The 16,438-nt window shown below is 41.8% G+C and overlaps 1 protein-coding gene across 1 annotated transcript; it reads left to right on the top strand.

The window, feature by feature from the left end:
• Window positions 1-821: 821 nt before the first annotated feature.
• Window positions 822-5,397, top strand: LOC134474493 (zinc finger protein 420-like). The gene is made up of 2 exons (XM_063242665.1): window positions 822-834; window positions 3,208-5,397. The coding sequence occupies exons 1-2, from the start codon at window positions 822-824 to the stop codon at window positions 4,872-4,874; spliced, it is 1,680 nt and encodes a 559-aa protein (XP_063098735.1). The 3' UTR covers window positions 4,875-5,397.
• The last annotated feature ends 11,041 nt before the right edge of the window (window positions 5,398-16,438 follow it).

A 16,438-nucleotide genomic window follows, 5' to 3' on the forward strand; every position in this document is an offset into this window, starting at 1 on the left:
AGTCTGACAGACTGCCACCACTTACCAGGGAGAAGTGGTGCTTGACTGGCTTCCCAGTGTCCTAAATTCCAGGTTGGCATGGGTCTCAGGAGCTGCTGCTGGTTTTCCCCCTGGAAGGGCTGAAATTTGCCAAACCACCACTGCTGACCGGGGTGGGGAGGTGCTTGCTTGACTTTCCGGTCAATTGATGGGATATTTATCTGCCTCTGTGCTTTGTGGTTGCTGGTCCTGCAGGCTTCTCACTGTGAGCTCTGCTTTAGAGACATTGCAAGGGGAATCTTGCCAAGATTCAGCACAAGAATCAGTGCTCCTATTTGGCTGTTACATTAGCAGTGAGTTGCAATCTAGCATCAAATTTGCTGTCTTCAAAAATGTGTATATACACAAAATTAATGACCAAGACATGGATTAAAATTGGAAGAAATCAGTCTTCATTCAGCTGTTTTGTTTGGTTGTATTTGTTTAGTTTAGTTTTGTTTTATTGAGACAAGCTTTCTGTATGTATATCAGGTGGATTTGAACACCCTATGGAGCCTAGAATTGCCCTGACCACACTGATGCCATCCTGTCTCAGCCTTTTGAGTGCTGGGATTATAGATATGCACCACCACACTTTGCTTTTGATTCAGATTTCTAGGAGAAAATTTAAGATATCCCAAACCTGGGGTCTCAACCTTCCATTGAGAAATATATGTATGATCCTTTAGGAGGTGGTGACCTTTGAGGATGTGGTCGTGAACTTCAGCAATGAGGAGTGGACTTTGCTGAGTCCATCCCAAAAGAAGCTCTACAGAGATGTGATGGGTGAAACCTTTAGGAACATGACTCTGATAGGTAAGGATAAAATCTTTTTGCCCCTCATGCTGTCAGAATATTGTTTCTTGCTCATTAGTGCTGTTTCATGAAAAAGAATATGAAAATATTTTTTAAAATATCTCAGACCTGGACACATTATATCATAACTCTAAACAAAACCTATTAATTTGTATGTATTACTCTAAAGAGTCCTGGTATTTCTATGTCTACAATTCAGGAGGATTCTGGGATATCCAGGAAGCTGAAAAAGAAGGCAAAATTTACTGGAGCTACTTAAGGTAATTCGCACTCACAAGGAGAGGAATGTTCCTCAGTAATTAGTGAGTAGCAGAAAAATGACAACCAAAGAAAGAGACACCATTCAATTTAATGTCAGTAATATTCTCTGAAGATGTATAAGCTAGTGTATATATGAGCGAATTAAATCATGAAAATGTATGACATTGCATATAGATGAATACAAAAAGGATACACTCTGAGTTGCCTTCAGTTTTTCTACCCATGTCTACATGTGAATATAACACATTCATTATCTAACAATTGCTAAGATTGCAATAGAATTTGAAATAAAACTGAGTGCTCATGTTTCCAAGACATTCTCTAGAGAATCAGCCATTCTGATTAATATTCTTAGTAGGCTGGTGGAATGTTATTGCACTCATTTTGAATATCAGTATACAGTTGTCTCTAGAAATTGATCCCCTCACACTTGTCCTGGATATTTTTAAAATCTCAAATCTGCATAAAATACTGATACATGCTTACTCACATACAAAGCAGATTAAGTTATAACAGATCAGGCCTTGAAGCTTATCTATCTATCACTGGATTTGTGGAGAAGGAAAATGTTAATAGACTCTCTGTGATTATGCATTTCTGTAAACCCAGCACACAAGGAATCAGATTTTGCAGAATGGCAAATTCAAGTTCAAACTTCACAGCTTAATGATCAGCGAAAATATCTTAAAATAGATTTTTAAAAAGCTACAGATTTTATGCTAATACCTGTTGTTCATTCCCAGCCCAGAAAAGAAAATATGTGTTATATAATGTCAAAAAATAAATAATATAATGTCATTTGCCATAAGAAATAGATGGGTCTTTCACCCATCAATTCAGTGAAATAGCTCAGCTATAAAACATAAAAGGTCACAGGGTTTCTTTTAGATGAGACACCAAAATATAAATTGTGGAATGTAATGAAAGAAAGTTGATAGAGAAAAGTAAGTCTGACAATATGGAAAAGGGAACTACAGGTTAAGGACAGAAGGGAGATTGGAATGGGGAAACATATCAGAATAATCTGTATGTGATACACATATGTGCCCATGCCCAAAGTGAAGCTAAAGATTCTGCATTTCAAAGTACCAAATTTTAAGATTTCTAAATGTATGCCAGTCTTTTGGGAATGGTTGTTTTCAACATATCTTACAAGGCCATTCTGTTGCTTCATGGTCAGAATTTCTTAGCAGGCATTAAAAACAGAACTTGACATTAATGCAGTCATTAAACAGAGACCCATTTCACTGTGAATTTTTCTTTTTTAAATTTATATAAGGAAAGATTAAACAAAACAAAATAAGTAGAGATAATGCTAATTTCAAAGTGAAAGTAAACAGTAAGAAATCGCAGATGATGATTACATATGCTGCTCATGGAAATAGATATGAAATACAAAAGTGAAACATATGAAGTGGGGATTCAAACAGCGAGACTGCAAAAACTTAGTAATATGGTTATAAATCTTATATGTGATTTTTTTCTTTACAGAAATGACAAGCTAGGGAAATCCTATGGACATACATCTGGAGATGTATGGAATCAGTGTAAAGTGTTGGGAGCCGCCAACACCGGTCGCCTTACTTGGCGGACGTAGGGCCTGTGGGTGGGAGCGGAGCCTGAGCTAGATTGCCCCTCCCATCGAGTGAGTCAAGTTGGCGCCTGCTTCCTGCCCCCTGATTGCGCTGGCGACTTAAACAACCCGCTCTGTAAGATAGTCTGCCTAGCAACAACTGATGTTAGCCAATCAGCCCGCATCGCGCGCTTTGAACTGATTGGCCACTGTCACCCTATAAAAGTGAATGCCTCTCCCGCCACGAGACAGGAAGCACGAGAGAGATAGAAAAAGTCCACCGGCGAGAAAGGGCTGGTGACTGAGCGGAGGCCTCGCGGGGCCCACGCGGAGATAAATAAAGGCAAGGTTGCACACCGCCAGACTTTGTCGTGTGTCTTTCCTGCCGGCCGGGAGCGACCTCGACAGTAAAGAAGTCTTCCTTGGTACTGAAGAAGGTAATGTGAATGCGAAAGAAACAGAAACACATGACAATGTTCAGATCCATGAAAAATATTCCAGTGGAGGGAAACCCTATGTATGCAAGCAATGCGGGAAAGGTTTAACCACACTTGGAATTTGTAAGAAACATGAAAGAATTCACAGAGGAGAAAGACCCTACATATGTAATCAATGTGGGAAAGCTTTTACAACACGTACATATTGTCAAGTACATGAAAGACTTCACTCTGGAGAAAAACGTTATGAATGTGAGCACTGTGAGAAAGCTTTCAGCACACACACTTATTGTGTAATCCATGAAAAACTTCACACTGGGCAGAAATCGCATATATGTAAGAAATGTAGGAAAGCTTTTAGCAGTAAAATTCATTTTCAAATACATGAAAATGTTCACAATGGAGAGAAACCCTATGTGTGTAAGCAATGTGGAAAAGGTTTCACCCAACTTGGACGTTGTAAGGAACATGAAAGAATTCACACGGGAGAGAAACCATATGTATGTAAGCAATGTGGGAAACCTTTTACGACACATGGATATTGTAAGAAACATGAAAGAATTCACACTGGAGAGAAACCATATGTTTGTAAGCAATGTGGGAAAGCTTTTAACACATGGGGAGACTGTAAGAGACATGAAAGAATTCACACTGGAGAGAAACCATATGTATGTAAGCAATGTGGGAAAGCTTTTAACAGACGGGGAGTTTGTAAGAGACATGAAAGAATTCACACTGGAGAGAAACCATATGTATGTAAGCAATGTGGGAAAGCTTTTAACACATGGGGAGACTGTAAGAAACATGAAAGAATTCACAGTGGAGAGAAACCATATGTATGTAAGCAATGTGGGAAAGCTTTAAAAACACAGGGAGATTGCAAGCAGCATGAAAGAATTCACACTGGAGAGAAACCATATGTATGTAAGCAATGTGGCAAAGCTTTTAACACACGTACAAACTGTAAGGGTCATGAAAGAATTCACACTGGAGAGAAACCATATGTTTGTAAGGAATGTGGGAAAGCTTTTAACAGACGGGGAGTTTGTAAGAGACATGAAAGAATTCACACTGGAGAGAAACCATATGTTTGTAAGGAATGTGGGAAAGCTTTTAACAGACGGGGAGTTTGTAAGAGACATGAAAGAATTCACACTGGAGAGAAACCATATGTATGTAAGCAATGTGGAAAAGCTTTTAGCACACGGGGAGATTGTAAGATACATGAAATCATTCACACTGGAGAGAAACCATATGTATGTAAGCAATGTGGGAAAGCTTTTAACAGACGGGGAGTTTGTAAGAGACATGAAAGAATTCACACTGGAGAGAAACCATATGTTTGTAAGCAATGTGGCAAAGCTTTTAACACACGTGCAAACTGTAAGGGTCATGAAAGAATTCACACTGGAGAGAAACCTTATGTATGTCAGCAATGTGGAAAAGGATTCACTAGTTCTGGACATTGTAAGCAACATGAACGCATTCACACTGGAGAGAAACCATATGTATGTAAGCAATGTGGGAAAGCTTTTACCAAACATGGATATTGTAAGAAACATGAAAGAATTCACAATGGAGAGAAACCATATGTATGTAAGCAATGTGGGAAAGCTTTTAGCACATGGGGAAATTGTAAGAAACATGAAAGAATTCACACTGGAGAGAAACCCTATGTATGTAAGCAATGTGGGAAAGCTTTTAGCACATGGGGAGGTTGTAAGAAACATGAAAGAATTCACACTGGAGACAAACTCTTACGCATGTAAATAATGTGGGAAAGCTTTTAAAATGCAGTGTAACATAAGAGACTAGACTAATATCACTCTGAACAGTGAATAATAGTATCCTGAGAAGGAAAAAGGTGAGGAATTGCCTAAAAATAGAAGGCAGAGGACATTGTTAAAAGTGTATCAGGATTTAAAATCTACAGTAGTCTTGTTGCTCTATTTAGTTTGGTTATATTTTGTTCTTGTCTGTCTACTCATATTAGATTTGAGGGCACACAGAGATAACCCAAAAATAGCAGGTTATACCATGGTAACTATCCTTAATTTCCTATTAACTAAAACTGAAACCCTATATTACTTACATTGTCTTCTATGACTGATCTTCTTTGAAGCTGGTTTGTTTGAATGTTATTTGGCCTTGACTGATTTTATTCACTGTGGGTATGCTTGCTAGTATCAAGTTCAAGAGAAGAGGCAACTTCTCAGAAGATGACAAGATGTAAAAGATATCCATTGGTGGGCTGGGGATTTAACTCAGTGGCTTAAGCACCTGCCTGGCATGTGTGAGCTCATGAGCTGGATCTCCAGTGAACAATCAATCAATCAATCAATCAATCAATAAATAAATAAATAAAAGATATCCATTCCAGGTTTGATTATTTTTTAATTAAAGAGAACAAAGATAGGAAATAAAAAACAAAGCAGTAAAAGGGTACAAGTAATACAGAATTTCAAGAAAAAATTCAGTAAGAAATCACTAGTTAATAGGTTACATCTTGTCACCTTAGAAACAGTTGTCCAAATTATAAAATTAAAGCATATAAAGTGGACATTCATACAGTGAGATTGCAGAAAGTTCTGTTCAATGATCCAACAAAAGCTCAGTAATATGGTTTTCCATCCTACACACTCAAGCATGCAGTTATATCCCTTACACCACCTTCCTTTCCTGTTTATTACAATAACAATTACACTTTTTGAGTTTTTTTACTCCCACAGTTCTTATTACGTTTTTTTTGAAGAGAATAAATCCTAACATGACTAAATAAAACAGAGTCAGTTAGAACAGAAGGGTGGGCATAGGACATGATGCAAAAATAGAGTATCAGATGATCAAAAATAGTTACCATTGTTCCTCATGCTATTTTTAAAAAGAGTTGCCTATAATAGAATGGATCAAAACAGTATAGAACAAGACCAATAAAACCTACACTGGAGACCTTACAATATCTCAAAAGAAGATAATAGTGAAACTATAATGGTATCATAGTAAATCTTATTGCCTTCAAAGTGGTTGCCTATACTCTCAAACTTGATACTATCAAACACATAGAATATAGTAAAATCAGACAGAACAAGATGGGGAGAGCAATACTGGGGTTCAAATCAGGTTAATAGGAAAACAAATAGTTACTATAATATATGCCAATATTTTTTAATTTAGTTTTCCCTTAATTGAAAAAAAATAGTTTAATTTTTAAAAAAGGATGGAGATTGAGATAAAAGAGGACATTGTAATAGAACAACACTTGTCAGAATGGAACAATTTAAGCATCATTGTATTTCACTCCCAGATAATCTAACATAATAGTAGTCACCATAGTGCCTCATTCCTTGAATTATTTGAGTATAACTTTGTATACTATAGCATCAATCATATCAAGACAGTGTGAAGCCATTCAAGAGAATGAAAGAATTACAGGGTATTTAGAACCAGTTAACAGAAAACAAACAATGGTTTCTATATTATCTCCTTGCCTATAAAAAATTTTCTTTATACTATCACATATAGTAAAATATAGTAAGATACAACATGTTAAAACCAGTGGAAACAGATGGGTTGTGAGAGAGGGACCATTCTTACACCACTGAGATTGAGCCCAGTATTGATCATGTTGGTTAATTTTGAATATGCTGGTGAGTTAACGTGGCAAACATAAAGCTGAACACGTTTCTGTATGTTTGGTAGGAATATTAGCCAACAGAGTGTTTTCATTTATATTATTCTTAACACATTATTATCTGGCTTCATTCTCAGAATTATTTTGTCACATAAAAGAAGTTGGTGGTGGTTTTTCCTTCAACTTGATTGAAGAATTGAAAAACAATCAGTATTCTTTATTATATACTGGATAAAATTCACCAGTGCACGTACTGTATCCCAGCTTTGTTGTTATTAAGCAGCTGTGATGTTTACCCATTGCCTGTGCTCTTTATTGCTCTGTTCATTAGACTATTTCCTTCTGATGCATGTGGTTTGGGGACATCAATGGACACCACATATCCATTAAGGGTCACATCTCATTTTACTTACGGATGCTACCATTTATTTTGTATCTTCAAACTATCTCTATAATATATAATTGTGTGAGTAACTCCTTTCAGTTACTCACATTTAATACACATTCTTGCAGGATGTGGTTACGGCTGGAGGAAACTGGGCCTGGTGAGTGCCTGGTCTCTTATTTAAGGATTCATACCCTGACTTGCCTGCAGTGTCCCCATCTCCTGACCTGCTCCCTGTAAACATCTGTCCTGCTCCATACCTATGGTGAGTCCACATGTGGCAGTTCAGATCTTCATCTGGTTGGAAAACATTCAGTCAGGTTGGGCTCTGTAACAGACTGACCTTCTCATACAGAGCTGCCCTGAGTGAGAGAGGGGGCCTCAGGCATGTAGGGAGGAGCTCTGGAAACATTCCAGCACTCTGCTGTCCAGAATGCAGTGTGTGATGCTTTCCTGAGAACTTACTCAAGGATGAGGTGGCCTTGACCTGGGCCTTTTTTATCCATGGTTCCTGCTAGGTGCCATTGTGTCCTGCACCTCTGCCTGGACCATCTCTCTGACTTTAGATCTCCACATGGATCTGAGCAGACACAGTCTTCCTCTACCAGGCTCTAACTCTATGCTGAGGCTTCAAGTGTAAAATCTGTGACCCTCAAGTTCATCTTATATACATTTAACCTGGAAATTTCACTTCTAGGGGTCATTATAAAAATGACATTGACAGACACCATATTCTCTTCTTAATCAGTTAAGGTGTGGACTGTTAGAAACCATGAACTTACCACAGCACAGATGCTGAGTTAATTATAAATTACAGCCACTGAAAATGCTGAAAGAAGGCCATATCCTAGGCCATGTCCCTAATCTTTCCTGAGATGGAAGAGAGCTTGTGTTCTGGCTCTCTCTCCACCCAGCAGTGAAGAGACACAGGCCTGCACAGCAGGTGAGGACAGGAGAGAGGAGCTGGTCAATGGCAGACCTGTCATCTTGGGAGGGATGCCTTTGTGGTTTTTCCATTTTATTTTCCACTGCATTATTTATAGTGCTCCATTCAGTATTACTTCTGTTCAATTCACTTAAGAATAAATAGTTGGTTTTTTTCTTGAATAGGTAAGTGGAAATGGATGACTTAGTATTCTTTTATATGTAATGTAGGATATGCATATAGAAGAACATTCAAGCTTCACTTAATAGTTACATAAAATAAGGAGTCTTTTTATTCAGAAAGGCAACACATCATTCATGACTAACTTTTAAACCCCTAAGATATGAAGCCATGCGAATCCCGCTATGGTGTGTGTCCTGCCCTCCCTACCTGAGAAGTCACTGTGTTCATCTGTGTCTGGTAGAGGACACCCAGAATCTTCTTCAGAGTTTCTTTTTCCAGCAAGGAGGACTTGAATCTTCATGTGCTCAGGCCAAGCAGGGAGTGTGCAGCATGCAGAGGAGCCCTGCACCTCCTGCCTTAAACCCATTTCCACCACCTCATCCATGCTGCAGCCCTCCAGGACCAATAAGGCAGAGCCACCAGGGTGCAGCAAAGACTCTGCCACCTCAGCCCCAGGGGCCTCAACTCCTGGGTCCTGGCCTCAGCCTCCACCAGGCTCCAGGCTCTGCCATGGATTGGACATTCTTAGTGGGCCAGACACACCTTCAGTGCCTTGGTGCAAAGTCCATTTTCCACAGTGAGCCTTCCATTCTGCAAATTTTGATCCTTTCCTTTCTAAATGAGGCTGAGGGATTGGAGACAAAACCCCACAAATTGGCATTACTTTTTGTTTTGTTTTGTTTTGTTTCTTTTCCTTCTTCTTCTTCTTCTTCTTCTTCTTCTTCTTCTTCTTCTTCTTCTTCTTCTTCTTCTTCTTCCTCATCCTCTTCCTCTTCCTCTTGCTCTTTGTCTTCATCTTTTTTCTTCTTCCAGGTTTCTTTGATGCTTTAAATAAGTATTTAGAGGTGCATTTTGCCAAAAAACTTTCCTTGTCTTTTCACACCCCAGTTAACTGAAATTTTTAAAGATTTCTGCTGCAGTTCACACCCTATGTGTTTGAACACTCAGAATCCATTCATGCAGCTTAGTAGAATGAGGGAAGCAAAGCAGAAAGTGAACTTGGGGTTGTGACTGTGCCTTCTAAGACTCCAACTCATATCTTTTTACCTCAAAAATATGTGCTTCTGTAGCAGCTGAGTCTGGCACAGACAAAATGAGTTTCCTGCATTCATATCAGACAATCTCATTTCCTCTCAAGCACATTGTATCAGCTTTCTTATGGCCAAACTTGAAGAATTATTTCCAGTACATGAGAGGCTGCCACTGGTCCTGAAATCATGATGGAACTTTTTGTAAACACATAGTCAGATCTACACCCTGGGACAGAAGCTAAAAGAGGCAGAGATGGCTGGCACAGATAGAAACACCTCAAAATTGTCAACCAACAGCAGCAGCAAGCAGGAACCAAGTTGCTGAGCTTTCACAATTGGGTGATGGAATCATGTGGTGGATTGTGCCCTCGGTTTACTGAGTCAACTCAGTACATCTAGGTTGCTGCTTCCATCCCCTTTCCTTCAGTGCAATACAAACAGAAAGTCATGCACATGCATCATTTATTTGCAATTTTTCTATTCCAGGAACAAAACCTGTGTTCATGAGAATCCACATCTCTGCCATAGCAGACCCACCCACGGGCATTACCACAATGTCTTGTAAAGGATCACTTTATTTATACAAAATGCAGAGCAATGCTCCCAGCCTTGATTTTTCCAGACTGGTGCATTTTCAGTCATTTCTTGAAGGGAAGCTAAACGATTTAGTTTGAGTAAACCAAGTGTGTTGCTGTGCTTCTGTGTGACATCCTTGCTGCCAGACCTGATGAAGGCAATGAGTGGGATCCGCTGGAGGTTTAGCTCCAGAGGGACATACTTAGCACAGCTGTGTCAGGCAGTGCTGCCCCTCACCTGACTGGCCACCCAGGTTTCCAAATGCCCTTTCCCAGTGCTGTTACTGGCTTCGGGAGTCACTGGATTGCAGTGGAGATGCCCAGTGCACTGGTTGGCCCAGGGAAAACCTTGTTTTGGCATGAGTTGGTCATCCTTAGCCCTGCAGATCTGTTGCCCTGGGGCCAGGGCAAGGTTCCCCCAGCTGCAGTGAACAGCATCATCCAGACAACTCTCCTGTGCACACTCTACGCAGAGGCTAGGGAGGGTCCCAGTTCCTTCCTGCTTCAAAGAGTACTGTGAATCAAACTCTTGAAAATTTGTGCAGCATTCTGTACGGGAGAAAACTCTATTCTTAGTCCCAGGGAAGGCTGTTTAGAGCTCTGATGGGAGCTGCAAGATAGGGCTGTGCTCTGCCCCGCATGTCCTTCCCATTGTTGTTCAGCACCTGCCTTAAAATATGTCACTGGATGGGGAAACAGCACATTTCAAAGATGTGTGCCTGCATGAATCAGGATTAGGAGGCTCAGTGTTTTGTGTGCTTGTTGGCCATGTCTGGTAATTTACTTTGAGTTAGAAGAATTTGTCATTTCCCTCACAAAATGGACTCATGAGACCTCTTTAATACTTTAATAAAAACCATCTATCTGACTAAGGTTGTAAAGAAATGTTTCCTGTTGTGATTTTTGCATTATTGTTTTTCAAATGCAATGAATCAGCCCTTTGTAGCTCCCTTTGTATCACTGAAATCATGGAAAACATTTTCCAACATGAAAAGATGAGTACATACACAATGGTCTCTACATTTTCCCTGCAGATTTTGTCTATCTGTGGTTTTCTCTTCTATCAAACAGCAATAGCATCCAGTCTCCTCCAGGATTGTTTGGCCAAACAGAATCTGATGCACTGATATGGAAAACCCAGGGTAGTAAATCACAGTGAGAGAAAGGTCAGTGGTGGGTGGGGACTAGCAGGAGAGACCAGGGATATGGATGGGTCCAACACTGAGCAGAAAGCTGAAACTAGACAGATGTGAAGATTGTACCAATTGACAGTGTGCTTACCTGTGACTCAACTGAACATGTGAAACTAATAAAATCTTAACTTAAAATTATATTATCTTAGAATTTAATGCTTCAAAGAACTATAGATTTTAAGAGTACAAATGAAAACAGAGAAATAGAAGAGGTAAATGGAAGGGGAAATGAAGGGCCAGTACTTTGCAAGACTTGAGCCCTAGAGCTGAGGACACCTGCCATGGAGCCAGTGACAGACCTGCCTTGGAATTCCACCAGACCAGGTATCTGACCTTGATTTTTAGGTTGATCACGGAGCTGGTGAGGTCATTGGAGGTGAGGCTGGCACAAGATCTGTAAGTAGACCTTGAGCTCAATCCGGTACCAGCCTTGCCTTAGAAAAATCCCCAACTGTCCTTGCTCCTTGCAAGCCCCAAAGCCTCCCAGGGCCTGTCAGGGACAGCTTTGTGTACAAATGCACCCCAGGAAAGCTTCCTATTTTGCCTCAACCCACTCACTTCTGCATGCCTCTGTGTTGCCGGAGGTCCCAAGTCTGCCTTTCTCCCTGTAATGTGCCCCATGTCCTCAGAAACCAACAGACCCAGGCAAATTCCTTCTCACTGTAGTTCTCATTTTCAGTGAGCTAGGCTTGCGCCAACTCAGATTAGGTTGGCTGGCTGTCCCACCTTCCTCAGCAGCACCTGCCAGGTGCCAAGAAGGGAAACTCTGATCCTGAGGAGGACAGGTGTAAGCAGCACTACAGGTCTGGCCTCCCTCCCCAACGGCCTTCCCAGGGTATCCTGTGTGCTAAACATAATCAGCCCTCACTTGCTCACAAAGTTCCCTGGACAGTGCTGTGACCACCTGTCCTCCACTCTGCAGGAAGCCTGAAATGCAACTCCCTTTTCCACCCTTGTGGCATATTGCCTCTGTGAGAAAGAGAGTGGAGTCTGCAGTGTTACTCTTATCATGGGTGCTCAACAGGCTGCTGCTCTATAACTATCTGAAAACTGAGTGGATAGTGGGAGTGCTTCCTGTCTGCCTTCCCTCCACCTTCAGTTCATATACTGATGCATCACCCCATTCTGTGTACCTTTGTGAGTCTCCCATTCCCCTATTTTATGTCCATGTGTACAGAGGCCAAGAATTAGGGACTCTCACCGTAATGTGGGTAGTACCTGGTCTGCTCTCCAGGGTGAAAGTGTGGCCTTCATGATATGGAAGCACAAGAGACCAGTGTTTGCATCTGCTCTGGTCATTGCATCATGGTCAATGCCTGGTACATTGATGATTTAAGGCACCCAGCAGCTCCCTCCATGATGTCTGTGTGGAACTGGGTCATCTGGCATCCCCCAGAGATTCTTGCTTTGGATACCATGGAAACACATGGAATGACTGCCCAATGTCCTTCAGAGTGAAGACAACGCTCCAACCAAGTGATGGATCCTTGGCAAGAGGCAAAGCTTTCCCACAGGAAAGGAAAAACCACAATAAAGCCAGGGTCCCTGGTCTGAGCAGACCAAGTTTTAGACCCAATTCCTCCTTCCCACTTCCCTTGTCAACTTAGACAAGACACAATGCCTTTTAGTTCCTTTCCAGTGTGTCCCCCTGAACTATGGCATCTGCTTCCTAGGGACATCATCTGAAGTGAGAGGTGACACTTTTAAACCTTATGGGCTGGTGTCATGTGTACACAGTATACAGAATTAGAGGTTAATTCCATAAAGGGTTGGAAGGGAGGTGAACAGAGTGCACACAGGCCTGGATCCTGCTGTACGGTGATGGAAATTACACTCTCCTCCTGGACATGTGTCCCTGGTGGCATAATGAGGGGGCAGAAGTTCTTCAGATCAGCCATCATTATGTTCCCTAAGCATCTCAATTTCTTCTATGTATTGGTGTTGTGGCCTCACATCAGGACTTCACACAGGCTAAGCAAGCACTATGGATGTAGATGCACCCCCAAATCTACCAGCACTATGCCTACATTCAAACCTGTGTGAGTCACCACACCCATGGCAAGGGTGCTCAACTGCTGACAGCTCACCTTCTGATGGCCACCTCCTGAGTAGCTCATTCCTTGAGTGTGGGTCACACGTAGTGAATTTTGTACTGGTTTGCATTAGCCAGGCTGAAATTGAGCCCAGGTCCTCACACATGGTAGGCAAGTGCTGTATCTTGAGCTCTCTCCCCAGTTCCTTACTTGTTTTAATAACACAACATGGCAGATGTAATGGGATGTGACTATCAAGGTTCACACATAAAATGACTGTGACCAACCTCCTGCTCTCTCTCTCCTCTGTTCTTCCTTCCTTCCTCTCTGTTTCATTCTGTCTTCCTCTCTAAATCTCTGACTATCTCTGCATTTTCCCTGAGGAGAAGCTGACTCTTTGCAGAGAAAAAGATTAACAGACAGAGAAGACATCAGACCTCCATCCTAACTGAGTTCCTGCCTGTTTTCAAGAGAGAGAGCCTGAGAACAGATTCTGCCACAGCAGTGTTTCCACTGAGCCTGCAGCCTGGTCAGGAGAAACTATGGTGGATCCCCCAGCAGCACCTCCTGAATGCCTGACCCATAGAACCTGAGAGAACTGAAATTTACCTGTCGTATCTAAGTTTGCAGCCATGCAATCATCAGTGGTCACTGATGCACTATAGCAGATGTGAGGTTCTGCCCCCAACCCTGTCCCTCACCAGGCCTTCTGTTCTCGCTTCTCATCTCTTTCTTGACTAAAAAAAATTTAACTTTGAATCTCTAAATGGTTGGTCCTCTATCTTTTGCCACACAGACTCAACTCTGTACAGCATTAGGGCCTGCATGTCTCAGGTTCAGGCATCAGTTCCATCTCAGTGAGGCTGTTCAGATGCCCCCATGTAGTGACCTTGACCTCTGTGTGCCCTTGCTTTATTGGGATATAGCCCTGGGTCTTCTCTTCCACTACAATCTGCAGTGATTTATCCCTCTCCTCCAGCCTTCCAGCTTCTGAGTGGCCAGTGACATATTGTCCTGTTCTGTGTTGGTGCCAGCCGAGTTCAGCCCAGAAATAACGTGAGAATTTGAGGCATGTAGATTGAATGAATCAGACCCCTTTTTCTCTGAGCTACCCAGTGGGTGCCCATGGCATCACTGTGTGTTCGTGTGTGTGTGTGTGTGTGTGTGTGTGTGCATGTATGTGTGCATGTGTGTGTATCCCTTGGGATGCCGCTTGAAATCAGTCCCATATGTTTAGGTTCAGGTCCCAGGAGCTTGAGGGCTGCTTTTCTGATGCATTTGGGAGTGGGATGGGTCCTGTGCTAGGAGGTTTTTCTCTTTTGGACTTCTCCCCCATCCTCTTCACTCTGCCCATGTCCTGTGCCTTGGGCCTGGAATTGTCCCTCTCTGGGCACTGGTTCTGAAATGTCCATTGGGAATGGAATAACACACATAGACCTTTACTGTGGAGATTCTAGCATGCTTGGGGGTGAGGCACTAGAGGGTCACATGGGGTTCTCTTCACCTGCCCACTGTCCCCATCCACACCTGCCTGTAATTTGATATCATCCCTACTAAGACCATCATTCTCGGATTACCTCACATTGCCATTGTCACATGAAGTCCATTGGGTAGGGCAAGGCCTGGACTTTGAACTCACCACTCACTGTCACTGATGCCTTGCCCCAAGCCTAAGACACATTATAGGCCTACTTGTTTCAATGACCATGGGAAAACTTTCTATCATCCAATGAATTCAGGACCTACACCTTAGCTCATACACCCACGTGCTCAGCTATTTCTTTGTGGGAATCCTAGTGGCTGCTGAATCAGTGACCTAACCTCTCCTGCTGCCCAGCCCCCAGTGGCAGCACAGTGCAGCCAGGACTTGGTGGAATAACTTCAGCCTGGAGCATTTATAGCTTGGAGCATCCAATCAGCTGGCCTCTGTGAAGGCTGCAGGGGTTTAAACCATGACACAGCAGATCTGTGATTGAAGACCACACCCCAGCCCTGAGGAGTCATGGAGAACTCTTGGGTCCCCACCATCCACCCCAGCCTGGCCATGAGCCTGGTGGATTTGAGTTCTGCTCTGGTTTTTTCTACCTGGGACTTGATTCCTATGCTGTTTCCCAGTGCTCATTTCTCCAGCTTGTTTGCCTCCTTGACCATTATGTTTCTTTTCTTATGAACACAGCCCATTCTTAATTGGGCTGTGTTCATGTGTCTTGTTCATTGACTGAACTACTGGTTAAGAATTAAAACTTATAGGTGGTGACATGCTGAGCCAGATTTTATGTAAATTTAATCTGTCCAGAGAAGGGGACATAGGCAGCCATATTGATGACACTGCATGGAGATAAACCACAGGGGAATTCAATGGACATGCTGCCTGTGACACTGCACTTTCTATACTGGGTTATAGACTTGCCTTTGAACACACAGTGCCTCACATTTTAATGGTTGTATTACAACTACAAAACTTTACTTTTGTGATTTTTTTCAAGTTAAGCACTCATAAATTAAAATTAATAATTTATCATTGGAAATATCTAAAGAATAAACATGGGTGTGACACTCCCATGGTGCTGCTCTGTAACAAAAGAAAGTGTGTTAGCCTCTTTCATATGAAATGGATATGAAATGACCTACATGTAATTAAACATGGAGCAGTTTTGATGTGTATATATCTATAAAGCCAGGAACATAATTAACAAAACAAAGAATCCTAAGAATTACAAAAAAAATTCCTGTATTCTTTTTCTATGGCCTTCCAAGTGTCCATGAATACATGCATGAAAAATTGATGCAATCTGTCTGGATTTTCCCTTCTCAGACAAGGTGAGATTAAACAGTTACTTACAGCAGGGTAAGGCAGAGGAGAAACATAACTGCAGTGATGCAGAAAAGGTAGGAAATGTAAATTACAAGGACATAGGATGAGTGTGGGACAGGATCTAGTAGGAAGGAAAATAAAAGAAAATATATTTGTGTAGTGAGTTGATGAAAATGTTCTGGTAGAGGACACTGGTGAAGGTTTCACAATATGGAGAATGCACTAAATCGTACCAAACTCATCAACTGAAACAAGAATAAACCCTTAAATTTCATTTACAATAATTCTATCACTCGCATCCCAGAATAGAATAATAATAAATAGAATGATATGTAAATCTGGAAGAGAGGGGAATGGCAGGTGTTGGTCAAGAGCTGCCTGTAGGTAGAGGTCAAGAGATGACTCCTGCTGGGGAGCCACCAGGAGATTCAGCTTTGCAGCTGGTGGAGAAAGGAAACATGTGCCTGCTCTTACTGTGGGGTCAGAGCTGGTGATGGAGCTGCAGGTGGAGCCAGCACGAGCTCTGCGGGTACAAATTCAGCATGCACTGGAATTGCCTCTG

This window comes from Cavia porcellus, unplaced genomic scaffold (genome assembly GCF_034190915.1).
Source record: "Cavia porcellus strain 051 isolate PalLab524CR breed Dunkin Hartley unplaced genomic scaffold, mCavPor4.1 scaffold_32, whole genome shotgun sequence".
Lineage (NCBI taxonomy): Eukaryota > Metazoa > Chordata > Mammalia > Rodentia > Caviidae > Cavia > Cavia porcellus.